At 41.6% G+C, this 23,723-nt stretch overlaps 1 protein-coding gene across 2 annotated transcripts in view; it reads left to right on the top strand.

Annotated features, from left to right (window-relative positions):
* The window catches only part of WWTR1 (WW domain containing transcription regulator 1), a 167,746-nt gene that overhangs the window by 82,366 nt on the left and 61,657 nt on the right, over nt 1-23,723 (top strand). For both annotated transcript variants that reach the window (XM_080654258.1, XM_080654259.1), the window contains one exon: nt 10,053-10,189. In XM_080654258.1, the coding sequence (XP_080510384.1) occupies nt 10,053-10,189 (137 nt within the window). The remainder of the gene's footprint in view (nt 1-10,052; nt 10,190-23,723) is intronic.

Below are 23,723 nucleotides of genomic sequence, written 5' to 3'. Positions count from 1 at the left end.
ATATCTTTAAATAATAAAACAGTGACACAAACTGTTATGTTGTTCGGTTTGAACATAATAAACTTAACGTGATTTGTAAATATTTTAATAGCATTTTTGATCCTGACATGAGAACAGAAAAAAAATGTTAAGTGTCCATTGTAAAATCTCAGTACAGCTAACGTTCTTTGATAGACCTCTTTGGCCTGAGGCAAACAAGCAAATGAAAACACAGGCCTTCACGTTTTCTTCTTGCTTTATCAGGGGATAGAAAAAATGAGGTTAAGTGAGACTTTAGCTAAATTTGCAGAGGCAATGTCAGGAGTCAGGGTTGCCTACATTGGGTGACGTTGGGGACCTCACCCAGAACGACAGGGCTCTCTAGCACTATGGCTCCCCCTCATAAGGGATCTGTGAGTCACACCTTGGCTGCGCTGATGAGTCACTGGCTTCCCAAAGTGGTTTTCTGTAGAAATGTGGCACATTCATAGTGTCCCCTTCTTCCCTACCCCAGGGACAAAATGCTGGTAAATAAGCCTCACCGGAACTGCGGCTATTTCAGTCTCAAGCGGCTCACACCCAGCTTAGGGTTGGACAGCAGGTTGGCTTGATTCGGATCTGAGCTGACCGGCAGCCTCAGTGGTGAGTCTGCAGAAAAGACCGTGGTGCTGCGCGAAAAGCTTCCAGCAGACAGAGCCGCACAGCTGGCCAGACCCGCGCAGCTGGCTCAGCGGAAGTGTACACAGAACTTTCACGCTGCTGCCGCCACTGCTGCTAATTTAAATAAGTGGAGGCTTCTTGGCATCGCTGTGATGGAAGTTGAGGATTAGAGCCTGGTAGTTAAAAATACAACCCCTGTCATTCATTCTAAATTCCAGAGAACTCTGAAATTTTTTGAATTGTCAAGTGAATGGTAGAGACCGGAAGCATGCACCAAAATAATACTTCTGGTTTTGTATCCTCTTTTATTAGAGGAGCCTAAAAAAAAAATCCCCTCTTTATAGGTGAGTTATTATTTCTGTGTCATAGATTGCAGCTATGTTTGATGAGCTGCTTAAGTAAAAATCTGACCAGAACCTTTTAACTATAAATCCTGTGGTTTTCAAAGAAAGATGAGCTCTTACATCCAGCATGCTTCTGTTATGTGAGAGTCACCTGTATTATATAGTGTGAGGGAGTCAGTTTTTATAGCTTTGGGACTTAATCTGTGACTGATATGAATGTTTGCTAATGGATATGTCAGCCTCGTCCATTCGCAGCCTGATTTTTACTTCTTTGTAGCCTTTATTCTAGATTTGGGCAGAATAGAGAAAGAATTGTAGTGATCGTGCTATGAAAGCTGCTTTGGGGCAAAGAACCATCATCCGTTGGGGTGACAATAGGAAGGATGACAACTGGTAGGGAGAGTGATGGCTTTAGAAATAAAACGGAACATTAGCTCTTCAGCTAGGTGAAGAGCCAGCACCTTATTTCCGATAGTCAATGTACCCAAGTTCAAAAGCAGACTCCCCAATTTCCAACTGAGCTGATAGTGTTAAGCAGAGGAGAACAATTTAGTGGATGGTTACTCATCAGGTGGGGTTGTACGTGTGGGCTGTGAGTTATCCTGGCGATGGGGTCACCCTGTGATCAGCTCATCCCATGTTCTGGTTTTAGATGACAGCAGAGAAACTCTTTGGAGAAAGACTGTGCATCTGGGCCTGGGAGAATTAGTGACTGTGTATGCCATCTGTCTTTGTTCTTGTGGTTAAGACCTACCTCTGTTGTCCCGTGGAAAGAGCTAAGTACCGAAATAAGAGTTTTTAGGGGTGAAATAGGCAGGTTTAGGGAAGTTTTAAAAATTAAGGGGGTCCATGGAAAAAGCACAGGCTATGGAGTTGCAAAAAGTTACTTTTTCATAAGACAAGGGAGTTGGGGGGAAGCAGAAGTTACATTTCCATAAGACAAGGGAGAGGCAGAAGTTACATTTCCATAAGATAAGGGAGTTGGGGGAGGGAGAAGTTACATTTCCATAAGACAAGGGAGCTGGAAGTAGCAAAAGATTCACATTTACAAAATAAAGAGAAGGAAGCCCCTCATTCAAAGAAGGAGAATTAGGAAAACAATAAGGGAGGAGGCCTCCCTTGTCCCAGGGAGGTTTGACCTTTTGAGCTAAGAGTTGCTGTAGTGACCAAATCAAAGCGGGATAGTGGCCAATCAGAAGGGCTATTGAGGCAGCCTTTATAAACTGTGAAGAAGGGACTGGGTGGGGACTCTTTCCTTCTCCCCATGTGGGAGTCTGCTTGTTCTTCAATAAATCTCCACCTTTGCTATGCCATCTTCTGTCTATGGTTTCATTCTTCAATTCCAACGGACAAAGACCCTGGGGAAGCCATCCTGCCCAGGGGAACACCACATGTTCCAGTCCACAAATCCCGTATCAGTACCACTGGCAGAAAAGACCCAAAAAACAAAAGGTGCCACTCAAAGGAATGTAAGATATGAGTAAGATGAGTAAGATATGATGTGTCTTTCCTAGGTCTTGACATTTTAAATAAGAACACACTGCTAGCATGTTTAATTTAATTGAAACACGGGCATTTATCCTTGAAATACAACAAAAAGGTAAACCAGCTTTTGCGTATGTGTATTTTAATTTTAATTGGAGGAAATTTCAAAATGTTAATATGAGTCTTGGGCAACAATTCTTGCCATCTGGTCCAGGAGTAAGCATTGGTATAGCATTTGTTGTCTGTTGACAATGGGTCAAATTTGCTTGGCCAGCCCTACCTCGGAAATTATCACTCTCGTGCAAGTCTGTTTCAGTTTTCATTTTTAACTCTGATGGGTTTAATAGAAGTGGTTCACAACAAGCAAGCTGTAAACCTATTTCAGTTAGTAGTTTTAAAGCAAGCAATCTTCAGTTTATGATAAATGGTTATAACACTAAGGGGGTGGTAAATTGGCCTAGTAAATCAAAAAGGTTTTTAATGTCTGATTTAAAAAAATAAGACAACTTACTTATATCCTGAACTGGACTTGTGAACATTATGTGTATTGAAGCCGAGTGGCACTTATGAATTGAGTTGGAATCAGTCAGAGTTGGTTGTATGACCCAGGCTGCCTTTAACTTACCATCCCATTGGCTGGTTCTCTAACCACCACACTAGGTTGTGGTGGAAAATAAGAGGCAGGTTGGAGGCTGATTCCAAGTCTTGTCCTAACAGCTCTGTTGATGGTAGGGAGCCCTGAGTAATGTCTGAAACTAATGTGAAACTAATATATTAAAGAAGCGGGGGTGGGGGAAGAGGTTGGGAAGTAAAAAGGCTTATATTTGAAGATGAAATCTCTGCCCATGGAAATAAGCAAAGCAAGCAGATTATGTTGCTAAGAATTCTAAATTCTTTAAAAATTAAGCACTCATAATCATTGCTATTTTTTTTATTGTTTAAAGTATTACATATAGTATTACATGTTTTCTTTTTCCCCCATTGACCTCCCCCCCCCACCCCCAACCCCAGCACATGCCCTCACCCCTCCTAGTGTTGTCTGTGTTCATTGGTTATGCTTATATGCATGCATACAAGTCCTTTGTTTGATCTCCTCCCCTCCATCCCCCCCCTCACCTTCCCACTGAAGTTTGACTGTCTGTTTGATGCTTCTCTATCTCTGTATCTATTTTTGTTCATCAGTTTATGCTGTTCATATATTCCACAAATGATCATTCCTATTTTTGTATGCTTCCAGCAATACAAAATGTATTACATAGACCTCCTATTTCAGAATCTTTGTTATGTGACTTCCTTCCATAAAGTTGGAAGAGGGTAAATTCATCCAAAATACTAGGCCTTTTCCTGGGCTCTGAGAGGCCAGTGGATTCTAGTTTTACAAATAAGATTTTATCTTTGCCTTTAATGGTTCTGCTGCTAGTCAGGGTTTTTTGCATTTACAAAATGCTTTTCCTTTTTATACTTACCTCGTATATCACACACAATAGGTATACTGTCCCCACTTGTTGGATAAACTTGAGCTGAGCATTGCCAGCCTTGGTGATAGGGGCAGAAATAGAATATTGGGGACCAGCTATAATTATAAGAAATATTAGTCATGCTGTGTTAATTGTGATTGTTTTATTCTACCTGGCTGGCAGTTACACTCACCTGGAAAGGCAGCCCATCCTCCCCATTTGGAACTGCCAGTTCTCATGGAAAGATTAACAACCTTGTTGCAGAAACCAGAATCGCCAGCCCTTTGAAGACCCCAGTCCTTGCATATCACTAAGCCATTTGAAGATCCCCAGCCCTTTGCATACCTGTAAACTGCCCATTTGCCCTTTTTGCCTACTCCTTATGTAGTCTTTGTCCTTCTACCCAATATAAGCAGCTGGCTTATGGTGGGGTGCAGAGCAGATGACCTGCTGCTCTCCCCATAATGCCAGCATTATTAGAATAAACGCTCATATGTGATTCAACCCTGTCTCTGCTTAATTGGCTCAAGTATTGACAGACAGCTTGGACCCACTGATTGTCCAGTTACATTGGGAAGACACAGCAGCTGCCTTCCATGCTGCAAGGGAAGCCCAGAGAACTGGTCTAGAAATCTGTGGTTTCCCAGAACAGACCTGTTTTACCTCCACAACAAGGAACCGGTGTGTTTATTATTTATTATTATTATTTTTTATTTTTTTACCTACTCTCATGGATACAGGCACTGAGACTAGGATGGGTTAAATGGCTTAGTTAGGTGACACAAGGTCAGAGCTAGCATTAAAACTCAGGTATGGCCAAAACCGGTTTGGCTCAGTGGATAGAGCGTCGGCCTGCGGACTGAAAGGTCCCAGGTTCGATTCCGGTCAAGGGCATGTACCTTGGTTGCGGGCATGTCCCCAGTAGGGGGTGTGCAGGAGGCAGCTGATCGATGTTTCTCTCTCATCGATGTTTCTAACTCTCTATCCTTCTCCCTTCCTCTCTGTAAAAAATCAATAAAATATATTAAAAAAAACAAAACAACAAAAAAAACTCAGGTATGTGTTAGCCCAAGACTGTGGTCTTTCCAGAGCCCAAAGTTCTCACAGGAGGCTGCCTGTACGGATCCAAGTCACTCCTGGGGCCTTGGTCCCCTTTGCCCCTGAAATAAAAAAGTACTACTCACTCAGGGTGGAGGGTAGGAGGAAAACTAGGAAGACTGGAGGCTTTTGTGATCATCTAGGAGGTGAAAGGACATACAGGAGGCTCGCAAGGATTGCTCAGCTAAATTAACAATCCCCTGCAGGCTGATGGGAGGGTCAGGCAGAGGGGGAATGGTGACTGGAAAGATGGTCATGCTGACCCCTCCTCTGCTGATTTCAATGACATTTTTTTGTTTTGTTAATCCTCACAGAAGATACTTTTACATTGAGTTTTTGAGAAAGTGTAATGGAGCGGGAGAGACACAGAGAAACATCCGATGTGAGAAACACATTGATTGGCTGCCTCCTACACGTGCCCCAACCAGGGCCAGGGATTGAGCCTGCAATTGAGGTATGTGCCCTTGATCAGAATCGAACCCAAGACCCTTCAGTCCCGGGCCCACGCTCTATCCACAGAGCCAAACCCGGTAGGGCTGATTTCAATGACGTTTTAACTACAAACAGAATTTCCTTAATAAAATAAGTTTCTGTCTTTATTGAAGAACATATTAATCCAAGAAAGAAAAGTTATTTCACACAACACAATTTCCCATAAGCTACAATTTCCAGACAAATATCTTCCCAGAGAAGTGCCCACTTTTTTTGCCCCGGGACAGTTGACGGTCCTGAGGGCTGAAACTCTTCTGGACCTGGGCGGTATTCAAGCACTTGCTCCTGATGTGGTTGGAGACCAGGATTTGTTTTGTTCTCTCTGTGACTGAAAGAAGAAGACAGCCTGGGAAGTAGTGGTCAGAGGGACTCTCAAAGGAACAGGAAAATACCATCCCATTGTCTTTGTTATAGGCGCCTTTCCCACCACACACCCAGGGCTTCAGTGAAACCCTGCAGGCATTTTTTTTGTCTAGGGAAAAAAAATATTTTTTTTTGGGGGCGGGGGGGGCTGAGGGTGTCAGTTTTTCTTTCGTAGGATCTGGTACTCTTTTTTCTATATAAACAACATGGAGTCGGTAATTGATTCAATTTCCTTTCTTACTTTGGCCACATGAAGACAGATATGCATCATTTCCCTTTTGTCTTTTTATAACTTTATAAGTATTTTTGTTTTTACTGGTTATGAAAACAATAGATAAATCACTGTTAAAAACTTGTTAAGTTCAGAAGAGTTTAGATAAGAAAAAAAAAGCACCAGTGAGCCATTGCATATATCAGCATAAAAGTTTGCTATCTTTTTAAATATATGTTTTTATAATAGATATTTTGAAGAGAAATTAGGCTTTTAATGATGGCATAGGGATATTTTCTTGCAGTAGATTCAGCAAGGGAGTGAAATCAGGAAGGAGGTGGGAGTAGTAGCGGATTGGGGATTAATTTGGCTAACTGTGGGTCCTGGCAGGCAGTAAGGTTACACTGACAAATACGAGAAAGGAAATGACTCAGAACTCAGAGAGGGAGCTGAGATGAGACAGCAGCATGAAGACTGAATGGCTTATCCTACGTTTGGGAATGGGGTGAGGGGCACTAAATGATTTGAACCATAGTAGAATTTAGTTTTCAGGTCAAATAATAAGCAATGTATTAATGAGTACTTGTGAGTAATGCCCTTGCATTTGGCATTCAGACTGGGGCCACTCTGGACATCATCATATAAGCTGAGCCTTAGGGTAGAGCTGGTGTCCTGTCTACCGGCTGTAGTGGCTGAGAATTTGAGTGGCTTTCAGAGTTGTTTCAGAGCAGTGAGAACTGCTCACTTAAGAAAGGCTCCCTCTTGTACTCAAGTCTTTGGAAAATACTGTGAGTGACACTTTTAATTAACAAATCCGCTGGGAACAAAACTCTTTTAAAAGTATTGGCTGGGTGCAGAGTTTGAAGAGTGGGCTGTGGAGGCTCCCACAGTCCTGGGGGAGTTCTGGCATCTGAAGCCATGGGTGCATTGTACATCTTTGGGGTCAGACCTATCGGAATGAGGGCCAGAGTGTCTGTCCAGAAAGCCTCGCACTCTGTCCCAGGGGGTGGAGGCTGGCCAGGCTCACTGGCAGTTCTTAGGCAAGCTGGGCTCATCCACCACTAGAGTATGGGTCTTACTGCTCTCCCCAGATCCTGGAGCCACAGCCCACTTGTTTTTTTATTTTTTATTTAAAAAATGTATTTTATTTTTCAGTTACAGTTTACATTGAATATTATTTTGTATTAGTTGCAGGTATATAGTATACTGGTTAGACAATGATAAACTTTACAAAGTGCCATCCCCTACCCCCAATATTTTAAGTACCCACCTGGCACCATACATAGTTATTACAATATTGTTGACTCACAGCCCACTTGTTCAGAATGGCAGAATGGAGGACACGCATTTGGGAGTGTTATCACTCTAGCTCCTGTATTATTCCTACTACTGACTGGTAGCTGAGTGTGTCTGACCACAGTAGTGTCCTTAATGTCTGCTACCATTCCATGTACATCACTCCATCCTATCAGGCTGTGCTTATACTGGTTCTCCAACTGCATCATTATTCATGGTGTCAGAGGGTCTAAGAAAGGCTCATGATAGAATGATTGCTCCCTTCTGGTACCACAGTGGAAAGTATTTATGCAGGATCTGTCTACCTTGGGAAACAAGTTTTAATAGTATGGTCCTGAAGGAATAGTTAAAGGGTTTCTTAGCTCTAATTACTTTGTTAAAGCAAGTTAGTTAACTTAGACGTCCTCATTAATTGCTTTCTCATTCTGAAGGCCTGTTAAACCACGCGCCCTCCCCCCCCCCCCCCCCCCGCCCCCGGCCTGGCTATGAGTTTCCACAGAACCTAAAGTTGACAAAAGTACTTTATGAAAAGCTTTAAACAGAATTTAAATATTGTTAAACTGAAGGTGTAACTAAAACCATTGTTCCTTTTTCATTTTTTTATGCTTAGGTAATGGATTCTGATCTCTTTAGTTCAGTCTCTTCCCCCTCTATTTGTTTATTTTCTTAACAAGATAGTTTTTTTTTTTTTAAATCCTCACCCAAGGATATTTATATATCTATTTTAAATGATTTTAGAGAGAGAGAGGAAGGAAGGGAGAGAGGGAGACATCAGTGTGAGAAATATCTATCAGTTGCCTTCCATATATGCCCTGACTTAGAATCGAACACACAACCTTTTGGTGTAGGGGACGACATTCCAACCAACTGAGCCACTTCATTACTCCCACTTCATTATAGATTTCTTTGAAGACTGCTGATGGCTCCTACAGTAGTGAAATGCAGCAGTTCCACCTTTTTTCCGAAGCTGTTCCCCCCAACCCCTTTTTAAAACTCACACTTACTTCAAGTATTCTTGGGATACCACCAAGTTTTCAATCAAGGTAATGGATGAGTTCCCCAAGGCAATAGCCTCCAGTCTAGGATGGGGAAATCTGAAGAGGAATTTTAGCAGGGGCAGTGGCAGCATTTAAATGTGAGGAAACAGCCTAGCCGATTGCTCAGTGGTTGAGTGTCAACCCATGAACCAAGGGGGGCGCATGCTTGGGTTGCGGGTTCAATCCCCAGTAGGGAACATGCAGGAGGCAGCCGATCAATGCTCCCTCATCATTGATATTTCTATCTCTCTGTCCCTCTCCCTTCCTCTCGGAAATTAATAAAAAAATATATTTTAAAATAAAAATAAATGTAGCCCTAGCTGGTTTGGCTCAGTGGATAGAGCGTTGGCCTGGAGACTGAAGGGTCCTGGGTTGGATTCTGGTCAAGGGCACATGCCCAGGTTGCAGGCTCAATCCCCAGCAGGAGGCAGCTGACCAATGATTCTCTCTCATCATTGATGTTTCTATATCTCTCTAAAATCAATAAAAAAATAAAAAATAAATGTGGAAACAAGCAACAGAAAATACCTTTTTCCTGTGGATCTAGCAGGGTCAGTAGTGCCTGGGGGTTGGCATTGCAAATTGGGTTGGGGAGTGCAGCCAATTGTAAGGCCTAGAACAAAGGGCTGGCATTCAGTTTCTGCTATCAGTTTTCTGTCTTTGATAAATATAGAAAATCTCTGATATAGTTCCTAAAAAAAGGCTGTGAATATGCTGATCTGTAAAAGAAAAATGTAATAACCTCTCAAAAAAAGATGGAGTCGTGGAGTGGTGCGGGGTTTATACAAGGCGCCCAGAATAACTTGTGATGTGGTTGGGAGCCAGTTAGGTAGAGCCGGCCCGTCCATCCTTCCAAGGACATATCAGAAACTGGGCAGAAGCTTGTTGTGCTGCTTTCCCTGAGACAGTCATAATAACAAACAGCGGTAGTTGTATATGACTCAAAGTCTAATGTTTTCTCCCTCAGAGGCCTTTGTGCCTCAGCGTCAAGGTGTCTCCTTAGTCTGGTGCTCCTGCCCTCCTGCACTTACTAGTACTTTCTGCTGCTTTGCTCAGCCACACAGTTGTGACCGTGCACGGCAGAACATAGGCCTCTTGAGGGTTTTATGTATCACCAATATGGACTTCACAGTGCCTTACTTAGTAAGGATGCAGTAAGGTCATGGTTATGAGGTTGGTTTCAAGGGCCCCGGTCTTTGGCGGAGGACAGGTGGAGATGTCAATTAAATGAGCCTTGCGAGTGTGGGAGGAGCTCACACCATGGCGTCCCAGTAATTGGATGGCAATGATGTCCCTGAGGAGCTGGGAACGCAGGCTCCTTGGATGGTGGCGAGGACTGCTGGGGCTTGTCTGTCCCCAGTAAGGCAGAAAACCTTTAAGAGGGGCATCTGGGACAGCTTAGTGATGGTCTTGTGTTCAGAGAGTCACTGCAAAATCCCCAGTGTAGCCCCGTTTGGATGATAGGTAAGTGACCTGACCTTGTATGAAACCAAGTACAATGTGTCAGCTGCTCGGCAGCAGGGCCTAAGGGAAGAAGAGCCAAAGTCATGGACTGTTGTGCTGTTATTGGTGATGGTGATAAGGATAATGATACTGAAAATTAAAAAGATAATTGTTTTCCTTTTTTTAGTCACATAGAAAAAATCACCACATGGCAAGACCCTAGGAAGGTGATGAATCAGCCCCTGAATCATATGAGTCTCCACCCTGCTGCCACTTCCACACCAGTGCCCCAGAGGCCCATGGCCGTGTCCCAGCCGAATCTCGGTAAGCCATGCTTTGACTTGGAGTTAAATGCAGTGTTCCATCACGGGGCTGTGGGTTCAGAAGCAGCTCTGCTTGCTGTGGTGCCCATTTGTGCACCCAGAGAGCATTTTTTCCTGCCTTTGGCTACATTACTTGTCCACCGCTTTTGCCTTCTTTACTTGTCCTCTTTGCTACAGTCCACCCTAGGGTAGGATTTACACTACTGGTCCGGCCTCCCCTCCAACTTCCTTTCTTGAAGTTCTTTGAAAAATCACACAGGCCTCTTGTCTTCATCCAGACCAAAGCAAGGAGGAGGGCACGTAGCCGCTTTCTGTGAATTTGGTCCCTGAAGACTGCCAAAGGGTACAATTCTGGTCTTGAATCCCTTTCCTTCCCTTTTTTTTTTTTTTTTTTTTGCATGACATGTGACTGATACCAGGGTAGGTGTTTTCTTGCTTTATCTCATTAAGTCCTCACAACAGTCCTGCAAGAAGTGACAGCATTCCCATTTATAGATAGGAAACTTGCTCAAAGTCACCACTTTCGGATAGCAGAGCTGGAATTGGACCAAGGTTGGTTTGATTTTAGAATGCATTCCATCATTATATGTCCTGCAGGTGGCTTCTCCTATACCTGCTCTGGGATAATTGACTCACTTGCCATTTCATTTAGAATGTTTAAGTGTGATTTTATATTTGAGAAGAGATTATCTTCTGCTAATTTCCTTTACATCAGAAAACTAAAATTCTGCCCAGTAGAGATAACCAGATGTGAATTAATATACTGTAGCAACAGAACTAATCAGCTTTTGTTATAGTCATTCTCCCCCTCCCCGAAAGGCTAAAAATGGCAATTTTAAAGTTTTCTAAAATATGGTACCATTTTCAGATAACATTCCCATTTGAGATCAAATGTCTAGATACTGCTTTATACACAGAATAGTTAACTTTGGAGTAAAAAGAAGTTCCTGTTGGATTAGCAGGAATGGAAGTCCTTTTGTTAGACACCCTGCCCTCATACCCTGGCTTAGCCAGAGTGAGCATGAACTTAAGTAGACCCAAGTCAGCTAAAAGTAAATATACAGTCTGTTCTTGCAGGAAGTTTGGACCTACCATTTTAAAGCTTGCAGATGTAAAATATATCCAAAAAGCAAATTACTTGGGATAACTTCTGTTGTGTATAAAGGGCAGATAAAGGAAAATGGTATCAATGCTTCTACCAGCAGTGGCAAGCCAAAACTTCCCATGAGTCATTTATCCCCAATATATAAAAGCTCACATAGAAAGCAGATGCAAATGCAGTAAAGAAACCACATATTAGGTAACATTAGAGTAGTTTCAAGGTTTAACAATTTAATTTTCATTGAAAATTATAAAAACTAATTATAAAGTATTAACCTTAACTTTATCATCACTATAATAGAAAAAAACCTTTTATGGACCTGGTTGAAAAAATTCACTCATTCAAAGAGGTGTTCAAAAAGTCAGTCTTCCTCTGATTCCAATCCCCTGTCCCTTTTATGTTGCATGGGGTCGACCAGTGTTTTCAGTCACATACAAATGCTAGCATATTATACCCACTGTTCTGCACCTTGCCTTTTCCATTTCTATATCTGTGCATATAGAGCTGCCTCTTTCTTTTAAAAAATTGGCTAATAGCTCAACATGTTGGTCTGTTATAATTAGTTTTACTTAATCAGCCCCCAAACTAATAGATATTTAGATATTAGTGTGTTACTAGTACATAAAACACTGCAGTTAATTTTTAAAAATTGTACAAGTAGGAAGTACTGCCTATACACATGCACGCTCGTGCGCGCACACACACATACACGCACCTGAATTGATGGTAAACTACATCTAAAGAAATTGTAATCTGAATGTCTGAAATAAGTTTACCTGTGGTTGAATAAAATACCTTTCCAGATTTCTAATAAATTGGGGTAGTAAATTACTCATGACACACATTCTGGGGTTTTCCAACAATATTTAAGTATTTGTCATTACTAAGTGTGCTGCTAGCCTATAGAGAATCACAGATGTGTCCTGTAGATGGAAATATACTGGGGAAGTAAACACCAAAGACTGGGACAATTTAGAGAGTCACAATATGGTCTTAATAACAAATTATTTGCTCAGAACATTTTATTTCAAGCTATAGGTCTGCCTGTAGTTTGTGCTCTTTGTTATCAATCTTTAAAAATATAAAGAACAGATTCTTTCCTTCTCTTTTTTTTAAGATTTAGAATAATACGTCTATATCAGTGTTTTTATATATTATACTAGAGGCCTGGTGCATGAAAATTCATGCACTGAAGGGGGGTCCCTCAGCCCAGCCTGCCCCCTCTCACAGTCTGGGAGCTCTCAGGGGCGGGAGGCGAACCCGGTGATCAGGGGAAGGTGACGCCTCATCACACCTCTGCTACTGCCACTGCCGGCAGCTCAAGCCTCGGCCGGCCCTGGTTACCTGAGCCTCGGGCAGCCCTGGGTGGCTGGGCAGCCGGCATCTGAATCTTGCCTGCGCCTTGGGCTGGCCCTGGGCGGCTGGGCAGCCGATATCGGATGCTTGCCTGCACCTCGGGACAGCCAGCATCTTAGGCTTGCCTGCACTTTGGGCTGGCCCTGGGCAGCTGGGGGGCTGAGGGGACTGGGGGACTCTGGAGGCAGGCGTGTGGAGCAGCTGGACCCGCCTGGGGGTGGGCCCAGCCGTGCCATGCCTGCCGCCCCAGCGGGGCTAAGGGGACTGGGAGCCACCATCTTGTGGCTGCGGGCACCGCCATATTTGAGGGCGTGACAGTCAATTAGCATACTCCCTCCTTATTGGCTGTGGGTGCTGCCAACGTGTATTTTTGGTCAATTAGCATATTCCCTCTTTATTAGAGAGGACTAGAGGCCCGGTGCATGAATTCATGGACAGGTGGGGTCCCTCATGGTGGCCTGCGGGGATTGAGCTGAAACCCGCAGTCCAACACCGCCTGCCACTCCTGCCTGCTGCTCCCGCTCATCCCGGCCCCGCTACACCTGCAATGGGCTCGCACCCAGTCAGTCCTGATCAGGAGAGGCTAGCACTGCCGCAGCAGCGCTTGCCAGCCATGAGCCCTGCATCTGGCACCTGTCCTGAGGAGGGGGCGGGGGAGCTGGGATGCGATCGGTCCAGAGGTGGTGGGATGCCCTTGCCAGCCTGGGATCCAGACCTGTCATGCTGATGATCACACCAGTTGTCAGGAGCCACCTGGCAGCCACTTTTATATCGTTTCTTTCTTGTGGAGCATCTAGGGAGGGGAAGTGGCCATGGTGCCTGAGGCCGACTTCCCAGAGGCGGATGGTGCTGTCAGGATTGGTGCCTGGCCCATTCTCCGGAGATTGGACCTGCAGGACTATTGAGGGAATGAGTGGCTGCTGCCGGGCTGGTGGGCCGCCAGGACGGGGCAGTCAGCTGAGTGGTGCTCCAGTTGTTGGTGCGCACTGACCACCAGGGGGCAGCTCCTGTGTTGAGTGTCTGCCCCCTGGTGGTCAGTGGACGTCATAGCAACCGGTCGACCAGTCCTTCGGTTGTTCATTTGCTTAGGCGAATGTATATAAAATCAAAATTTCTATGTCTGTTATACATCAACTGCATTTTATTTTCTTTTACCTTTTGACCAGAACATATCCTCCCCCTCCCCCTCCTCCTCTACTTCCTCCTCCTCCTCCTTCTTGAATCTAGAAGTTTGGTCTTTTCATGGAATATAGCTCACAAATAAGATAACAAATGATACATCCTTCACTGGGAGGTATTTATGTGTGAAAATGATGTAGAAATACAGTTATAATACTATCAGATGATAGAATTCGTACCATTCATAGCTAATTTTATGTATTTCTCTAGCTGTGATATGATCAGTGACATAGATAAATAAATTCCTCAATAAATCTTTTTCTGTAGCTTGGGTACATGAAGTTGAGGGTCAGACTGTCAGAATTTGAACCCTGCCCATTACTAGTTTGGCTGTGGTAACATATCCCCATGTTTTAAAATGTTTTTGCCAAGCCTTGACCATAATGGCTCAGTTGGTTGAGCATCGTCATGTGCAGTGAAGGCTTGTGGGTTTGATTCCGGTCAGGACACATGCCTGGATTGCGGTTCCATATCTGGTATGGGGCATGCAGGAGGCAGCCGATCAATGTTTTGCTCTCACATAGATGTTTCTCTCTCTCTCTCTCTCTCTCTCTCTCTCTCTCTCTCTCTCTCTCCCCTCGTTTTTGAAAACAAAACAAAAAAAATCAATTTTTAAAAATCTTAAAAAAAACTCCATGTTTTTGCCAAGAGAAGTCACATATAATTTTGCCTTTTTTTTTTTTAAATATTTTATTGATATTTTACAGAGAGGAAGGGAGAGGGATAGAGAGCTAGAAACATCGATGAGAGAGAAACATTGATCAGCTGCCTCCTGCACACCCCCCACTGGGGATGTGCCCGCAACCAAGGTACATGCCCTTGACCGGAATCGAACCCGGGACCCTTCAGTCCGCAGGCCGATGCTCTATCCACTGAGCCAAACCGGTTTCGGCTAATTTTGCCTTTTTGGTGATAATCCTAGCAGTCATAAACTATGGTGTGCTGGGCGTCTGTCACATGTTAATGGTCTCTTTGCTGGAGTAAGGCCCTGGCTTGGGGCACCAATGTTCTCCTAGACAGGACAGAAAAAGTAAAGACTGTGTAAAACCTTCACTGGACGGCCATCTCTAGCCAATTTAGAGACTTTTGGTTAAGTGCAGCCAGTGTGTATTTTTGCGGATATTATACCAACCTTGCATTCCTGGGATAAATCCTACTTGGTCATGGTGTATGATCTTTCTGATGTACTGCTAGATCCGATTTGCTAGAATTTTGGCATCTATGTTCATGAGGGATATTGGCCTGTAATTCTCTTTCATTGTGTTGTCTTTATCTGGTTTTGGTATTAGGGTGATGCTGGCTTCATAGAAGGAGCTTGGAAGTGTTCCTTCCTCTTGAATTTTCTGGAATAGTCTGAGGAGGATAGGTTTTAGTTCTTCCTTGAATGTTTGGTAAAACTCCCCTGTAAAGCCGTCTGGCCCCAGGCTTTTGTTTGCTGGAAGCTTTTTGATGACTGCTTCAATTTCTTTCATAGTTATTGGCCTATTGAAATGTTTAGATTCTTCCTGATTGAGTTTGGAAGGTTATATTTTTCTAGGAATATGTCCATTTCCTCCAGGTTGTCTAGTTTGTTGGAATAGAGTTGTTCATAGTATTTTTTAACAATCCTTTGTATTTCGGAGGGGTCTGTTGTTATTTCACCTCTTTCATTTCTGATTTTGTTTATTTGGGTCCTCTCTCTTTGCTTCTTGGTGAGCCTGGCTAGAGGTTCATCAATCTTATTTATCCTTTCAAAGAACCAGCTCTTGGTTTTGTTGATCTTTTGTATGGTTTTTTTGGTCTCTATGTCATTTATCTCCGCTCTGATATTTATTATTTCCTTCCTTCTGCTTACACTGGGGTTTTCTTGTTGCTCTCTTTCTAACTCTTTGAGTTTTAGGGTTAGGTAATTTATTACCATTGTTTCTTGTTTTTTGCAGTAGGCTTGTAGAGCTATGAACTTCCCTCTCAAAGACTGCTTTCGCTGTGTCCCATAGATTTTGGATTGTTGTGTTTTCATTGTCATTTGTTGCCATGATGTTTTTAATTTCTTCTTTGATCTCTCTGGTAATCCAGTCATTGTTTAATAGCATGCTGTTTAGTTTTGATTTCTTTGGATTGTTTTTATTGTAGTTGATTTCCAGTTTTATGCCACTGTGATCTGAGAAGATGCTTGATATGATTTCTATCTTCTTGAATTTGAAGAGACTTTGCCTATGACCCAACATATGGTCTATCTTTGAAAATGACCCATGTACTCTTGAGAAGAATGTATATTCTGTGGCTTTGGGGTGAAATGTTCTGAAGATGTCAATTAATTCCATCTGGTCTAGTGAGTCATTTAGGATTGATGTTTTTTTGCTGATTTTTTGTTTAGAGGACTTGTCCAATGATGATAGTGGGGTATTAAAGCCTCCTACTATGATTGTATTGCTGTTAATCTCTCTATTGATACCCTCCAGGAGTTTTTTTTATGTATTTGAGTGCTCCTGTATTGGGTGCGTATATGTTTACCAGAGTTATTTCTTCTTGTTGGATTGCTCCCTTTAGTATTATGAAGTGGCCTTCCTTATCTCTTGTTATGTCCTTCACTTTGAAATCTAATTTGTCAGATATAAGTATTGCTACCCCAGCTTCTTTTTCATTTCCATTCACCTGGAAGACATTTTTCCATCCCTTCACCCTCAGTCTGTGTGCGTCATTTTTTCTGAGGTGGTTTCTTGTAGAAAGCAGATATATGGGTCTTGTTTTCTTATCCAATCCGTTACCCTATGTCTTTTGATTGGGGCATTTAATCCCTTTACATTTAAAGTTATTATTGATAGGTACTTATTTGTTGCCATTTTTATTCTTTACCCCTGTGTTCCTTCTTCGCTTCCTATTTTTATTTATTTATTTTTTTTAAAGCAGACCCTTTAGCATTTCTTGCATTGCTGGTTTGGTGGTAATAAATTCCCTTAGTCCTTTTTTGTCTGTGAAGCTCCTGATTTCACCTTCAATTTTGATTGATAGCCTTGCTGGGTACAGTATTCTTGGATTCAGACCCTTCTTTTGCATGACTTTGTATATTGCATTCCATTTCCTTCTGTCCTGATGAGTTTCTGTAGAGAAATCAGTTGCTAGTCTGATGGGGGATCCTTTGTAGGTAACTTTCTGTCTCTCTCTGTCCGCTTTTAAGATTCTTACTTTGTCGTTGGTGTTTGCCAATTTAATTATAATGTGCCTTGGCGTCGGTCTTTTGGGGTTCATTTTGCTTGGGATTCCATGAGCTTCTTGGATTTGTGTGGGGTTTTTCTTCCCTATGTCAGGGAAGTTTTCTGTCATTATTTCTTCAAACAGGTTTTCTATTCCTTGCTCAGTTTCCTCTCCTTCTGGTAGCCCTATTATGTGGATGTCGTTTTGTTTCGTGTTGTCCCAAAGTTCCCTTTGGCTCTCCTTCTGCTTTTTAATTTTTTTTTCTGGAAGCTGCTCTACTTGGGTATTTTTTCCTACCTTGTCTTCTAGCTCACTGATGCGGTCCTCTGCTTCTTCTAGTCTACTCTTGATGCTGTCTATTGAGTTCTTTACAGCAGCGATGTCATTTTTCATTTCTTCTTGGTTCTTCTTCATTTCCTCTTGGTTCTTGCTCATATTGTCGAATTTGTCTTCCATTCTTTTCAGCCATCTTATGACCATTTCTCTGAATTCTCTCTCTGGCAGGTTGCTTGCCTTCATTTTGTTTACTTCCTTTTCTGGTGATGCCTGCTTTTCTTTCATATGCGGGCTATTTCTTTGTCTCCCATGGTCTCTCTTCTCCGGGTGTCTGGTTATGTAGTTCTCTCTCTCCTTTCCATGGTGGAGTGTAGAGCTCCTCTGAATCCGCGTGTTTGCGCCATTTGGGGACCAGTGTTCTGAGGTTCTCAGCTGTTTGGTGGGTGCCGCAGTTGTAGATTTTCAGGCTTCAGATAACATCCACTTTCCCCTTCAAGATGGCTTCGTCTCCACGTCCGAGCCGGTGGCTCCAAGAGTGAACCCAGCAGCAGTGAGGGCTGCCCGGTCAGGGGAGCCTGTCCAGCAGTTTCCACCTTCTCCTGGAGTATAGCTGTCCTTAACTCTCCAACGGACACTCACCGTGCAACCCTCAGCTGTTCTTTCTATCTGCTCTGGGACAAGGCTCGGGACACGTCTGTCTATTCCGCTGCCATTTTTCCACCCCGAGATGGTAATATCTTTCCCAACATGTATTTTTAATGCTATTGGTATTTTAAAAATATCACGTGTGTGTGCGCACATTTCCGTCCTTTGAAGGTGCCATCCCCTAGGCCAGAGTTGATGTCCTCCAGGTTGATCTTCTTCTGTACTTCAAATTACAAATATATGCATGTTTTTTTTGGTTGTGTGGTTTTTTGCAAGGCATATTTTTCAAGACAAGTTGGAAAGAAAATCTTGTCTGTGCTCATTTGCTAAGTTGGCTCATTCTTCCCTTTAGGAAGTATACAGAGACACAAAACCATTTTATCAAAAACAAATAAAATAGCCTAGCATTGCTTAAAGTATGTGGAAGGCAGCCTGAAAGTTTGTCAAGTGTCAGATTTTTATGTAGGATATCTATTTCTTTTTCCCGTGTTTTTTCCTTGTCAACTTTATGTGGTGAGTTCATGGCAGACACATCTGGCTACTGTGTTTTTTTCCAGCTCTGATCTTCTCACTACTTTTTGAACTTTGTGGTTTCTGAAGTAAATTAGCCTAAAGTGCACTAGCACATGCACACACAAACCCAAAGACATACTGGCAACCTTCAGACTTTATGGGGGAGGGTGGAGATGATGGGGGACTGGTAGGATTGGGGTGGTGGAAAGTGGGTGTTTATGGAAAGGAAGAAAGACTGGTGGGTATGGGAAAGAGGAAAAGTGTTCTGGTAAAAGGGTTTTTTGTGTGTTTTTAATTTTATTTTTCATTTGTAGAATATATTCAGTATTAGTATGTATTAGTTACAGGTGTGAAAGCTCCCCCTGCCCTTCCTTGATTAGAAGAAAAAGGAACATTTTTTTTCTAAATTCTGTGGAAAATCAATATTATAATTTCTTCTTAGATAGATTTGGTGGAAGCCTCTATTGTCAAAATTTACTCTACTAAGTCATCATTATTGTAGACTGCTCTTTGGGTTTCCCAAAAGGAGATTCATTACTGTTTCTTTTAAAGCTTTTAAGGAATTTGTGAAATGTGTACTGAAAACAAATTATCAACTAATTTAATTCCTCTTTTTAAAAACAATTGATTGATTGATTGATTTTAGGGAGAGAGGAAGGGAGAGAGAGTGGAAAACATTGATTTGTCATTCCACTTATTTTTACATTCGTTGGTTGACTCCTGTGTGTGTTCTGATTTGGGAATGAACCTGAAACTTTGGCATATCAGGATGACACTCTGATCAACTGAGCTACCTAGCCAGGGCCTGATTCAGTTCCTGTTGTGCAATAAAATAGTATATAAAGAAATTAACCTTGTGTTGTCATGGCATATTTTATTTATCTTAAGGTGCATGAATCTTATATTTAGATCAGTTTTCATTTATCTTGATACATTAAGTTTAGGTATTGTATTAAGATTAAGTATAAAGACTTGCAGATTTAATTTTATAAATTTAGGAATTTAGGTAGAAAATCTTTGTTTGATAAGAAGTCTCAAGACTCATGAAAACTGATGCCACAATTTTCCTATGAAGATATTCTTCAAGATAAAATTTTTAGGTCAAATGCTAGATGAACACTTTGGAAATATGTACACAAAGATGTGTTATTTATAATGTAGCCCCCTTCTCATTAAATGCCTGCAATACAAAAATAAATATATTTTTACTATTAAAATAATAGTTATAAGGATTTTGTGGCACATAAAAAACTTTATGTCAGTCTAATTTTAAAAAGCAGGTAAAAGGGCTTATGCCATGATTATAATTTTACTTTTTATAAAAGACTATGCTTGCATTCTCTTCCCACTGGATTTTGCTCTCCATTTGCGTATTTCTAGCTCCTGGCCAAGGGCATTATGTAGCACAGCTAGAATAATGGTATTCTACCATTTTGTAAAATAAATGTATTAAGTAAATCAGGTATGTATTTTAAATGTCAATAGTGAGTATAGTAAGACTTTTAGATTGGGGGTGATTTCCTTTATTTTTTTCTGTAATGTGATTATGTCGCTTTTATGATAGCTAGAAGAAGAAAAAGGAGGACCACTTGGTGTGGTTTTTATGGTGGGAGAGGAGGATGCAATGTTGGGAAGAAGGCTCTGGCCCCTCCACCCCACTCCCCCATGAGCAATAGAGACAGAACTTTGAATCGTCAAGCCTTGAGAGTCAACACAGTCTGCTTGTGGCCAAGTCATTCTTTAGTCTCTAAGATCAGTGTTTCTTCAAGTGGGGTCCAGGGCCAGCACTAGTTGTATCCCATGGGGCATTTGTCAGACACACACCTTCAGAATCCAGCAGTCTGATGCTCCCCAAAGGACAGTCATGAGCTGCTGCTAGGAGGAATACTGCCTGGGCCCCACCCTGGGAAAGCCTGTTTCAGACAATGAAGGGTGGGGTTTGGGAATGGGTGCTGTTTCATGTACCCAGATGACTCTGGCCATCAGCCAGGTGTAGGAACCACAATAGAATTGTGTGTTTTAGCACCATGATTGGAGAATGCTATCATAAGAAATGGCAGAAACCGACTCAGATGTTTAGTCTTTAAGCAGTTACCTGAAGAGAACTCCAAGGATGCTCACCAACTTTTTGATTAACTTCTTTGTCCAAAATAGACATTAATGTGGCATCGATATTTGTCATTTTGGCACTTGTTGGCTTTATTGCACACAAGAACATTGGGTTTGTGAACGCTGACACCACTTTCCAGAAAGTTTTGACCCCAATCATACCAAGTAAACTTCAAAAGCTCAGTGAAATGTTCGCTTTCGGATTCAGATTATTGAACTGTATTGTTTAAATTAACAAGTAACTGCAAGCCTGCCTTTAGCTTGGCTTCCTGAGAGCTGGCTGGAAAGTCAGGCATCTGCAGGCCTAAAGTTCCAGAGGGTGCCCCATGCCCTGAAGGAGAGCAGAGCCTCTTAGGAAGGAGGTGGAGGCAGGTCAAGCTTTTCCTTAGTCACTTCTTTGTGCGCACTACCTTCATTTTTAATTATTTTTAATGGAGTCTGATCTCTTCACCAAGCTGTGGGCCTCTGCTGCTGAGGGTTTTAAAAACAATGCTGGCTGACTTCCAGTAGCATGCCCTTGGGAGCTTACTTGCTGTTGCACATTTTGCCTAACGTGAGGCAAAGGAATTCTGGGATGGTTTGTCATTTGGTCACTTGTTCCAAACTGATTAGTGCTGAGTGACATTTGGACACTTCTTTGATCTCCTCTTTGGGACCCCCTGGTAATTCTGTCCACCTGTGTCTTGACCACCACTTCCTCCAGCCCATATCAGCTGGAAGATTGATCTCATCTTCCTTTCTGGGAGTCTAAATTTATTCCCTGGTGTCTTGCAGTTGGTGGTGGTCAGGGACAGCTGTTCCGCCACCCTTGACTCTGAATAATTTTGATGGAGTCAGCAAAATAACACCATAAAAGAAACCAGGAAAACAAAAGCCTTCACAATCTTTTAGCACCTTCTTATTAAGTGCTGAAGAGAGGGAGATAACCCCCTCTTCCTGCTTTTAGGGAAAAAAAAAAAAAAAAGGAAAAAATAAGACCCTAAATGTATTTTGAGGCAGCAAGATTCAAGAATTTCTTTCCCCATGTTATGTAATTACTGTTTGGTCTTGGTAGAAAATGCTGATCAGCAAAAAATCGAGAAAATGTAAAACACTCTATCTAATCTGACCATTCAAAATCACAGTAACATTTTCTCATATATTTGCCTCTTTTCAATACAAATGTAAGTAAAAAAAGGTTTGAAAGTCCTCTACAGTCTTTTTTTTGTAGCCTCCTTCCCCCGTCACCTCCCCACTCATGTATCATGAGCATCTTTCCATTTCAATAATGATTTTTCTACAATATTTTGGATTAGCTGTTTTTATTGGAAAAATAGCACAGACATGGCAAAAATTCAAACAGTGCCAAAGAGTATTCATGAGAAATAAGTCTCCTCCACACTAGAACCCTCAGCCTTTCTCTCCTCCCCAGAGAAACACTGCTACCAGCTCCCTGAGTGAGATTCTAGAAATATTCTATATACACATATGCATGCTTGGATATATAAGTTGTCTTCTTAAAACTTAATATATCTTAGAGAGCTTTCTAAATTAGGACTTGTAGATGTATTATTCTTTGTTAGCAATATATAATATTTCACTCTATTGATGTACCGTAATTTATTTATCCTGTCCCTTATGCTAGATATTTAGGTTCTTTTCTGATTGTTAGCTATTATTAAAAATGGTACAATGTGCATCCCTATACATAAGTTCTTGTATGCTGTTTATGTAAAGGAAAATTTTCAGTAATGGAATTCCTGGGTCAAAGAGTATATGCATCTGAAGTTGTAAAAGATGTTCCACTTCTCTCCAAAATGGTTACACCAATTTATTCTCGTACCATCAGTGGGTCAAAGTGCTTCTTCCCCCTACTCTGGCCAGTAATGTCCATAATCACACTTTTTAGTCTTTAGAATTCTTTTTTCTTTTTTTACATTTTTAAATACATATTTTTATTGACTTCAGAGAGGAAGGGAGAGGGAGAGATAGAAACATCAATGATGAGAGAGAACAATTGACTGGCTGCCTCCTGCACACTTACTTGGGATTGAGCCCAAGGGCATGTGCCCTTGACCAGAATTGAACCCGGGACCCTTCAGTCCACAGGCCGACGCTCTATCCACTGAGCCAAACCAGCTAGGGCAGTCTTTATAATTTTGATAGGTACAGACTAGATTCTCATTCTTTGATTTCTTTGTTTTTTAAAATTATTAATGGACTTGGGAAGATTTTTGTTTTTAAACATTATATAGTGTTAATGGCTGTATAATATTCTATTATGTGGCTATACCATAATTTATTCAACCATTTCTTCTACTGAGAGACATATAAGCTGATTCTATATTTTATCATTATAAATGATGTTATAGCAAAATTCTTGTACATAAATTTTTTGTGCCTTCTTTTAATTCCCTCATTTTTTTCCAGTTTCTTTGGGATGTTTGTTAGTAAAGCAGAATGATTCCTTTAAAATTAAATTTTGACATGGTTCGCTACTATGGAACTAAACAAATAATTGTTTGCAGATGCACTGTTGTGTGTGTTGGGGGGAGGGATTCGTTTGGAGTGCTACTTTCTTTTAGAAAAAATGATTTAAGGTTGCTTCAAAAAGTGCGTTTTTAACCAGGCACCTAGCTTTCCCACTAGCTCTGTTCTTCAGCTTGCATATCCATATGTTTTTGACTAAGCCATAAATGGAAGTTTCATTTGAAGTTTTTTTTGCTTCCCAGTACTACATGTTATGCATTTCATTCCATATTATTTTCATCCTTTTCCTTTCCAGTATCATATTTCTCAGACACAAGTGAAGAGTGAGTTGTAAGTTTTCAATTTTGCCAAGAGTTAAATATTTGCAGAGCTGGAAAAAAATAAAGTAAAACAATTTTTAATGTGACTAATTTAGTCCTGGTTCCCAAGACTTTCATTTAGCTGCTTCAGAGCTCACACTTTAACTATCAAGAAAAATATTCTCTTTCCACCCTTATCAATTGCCACAATTCCTGAATTAATTAGAATGGAACTGTAACTTCTCCCAAAATGGAATTGGGTCATCTCATCCTAGTAAAATGTATGCTCAGGGCTGATGCACGTGGAAGGTTTCTGTATTCCTTGCCTACATTGTTTATGTTGTTTTTCTTTTGCTACTGCCTGGGACACAATGAACAAGGGATGTTCTTCTGAGTTTCCACTTGTCGCATTT

Source organism: Plecotus auritus (genome assembly GCF_963455305.1).
Source record: "Plecotus auritus genome assembly, chromosome: 2".
NCBI lineage: Eukaryota > Metazoa > Chordata > Mammalia > Chiroptera > Vespertilionidae > Plecotus > Plecotus auritus.
This window is presented reverse-complemented; position numbering and strand designations above follow the sequence as displayed.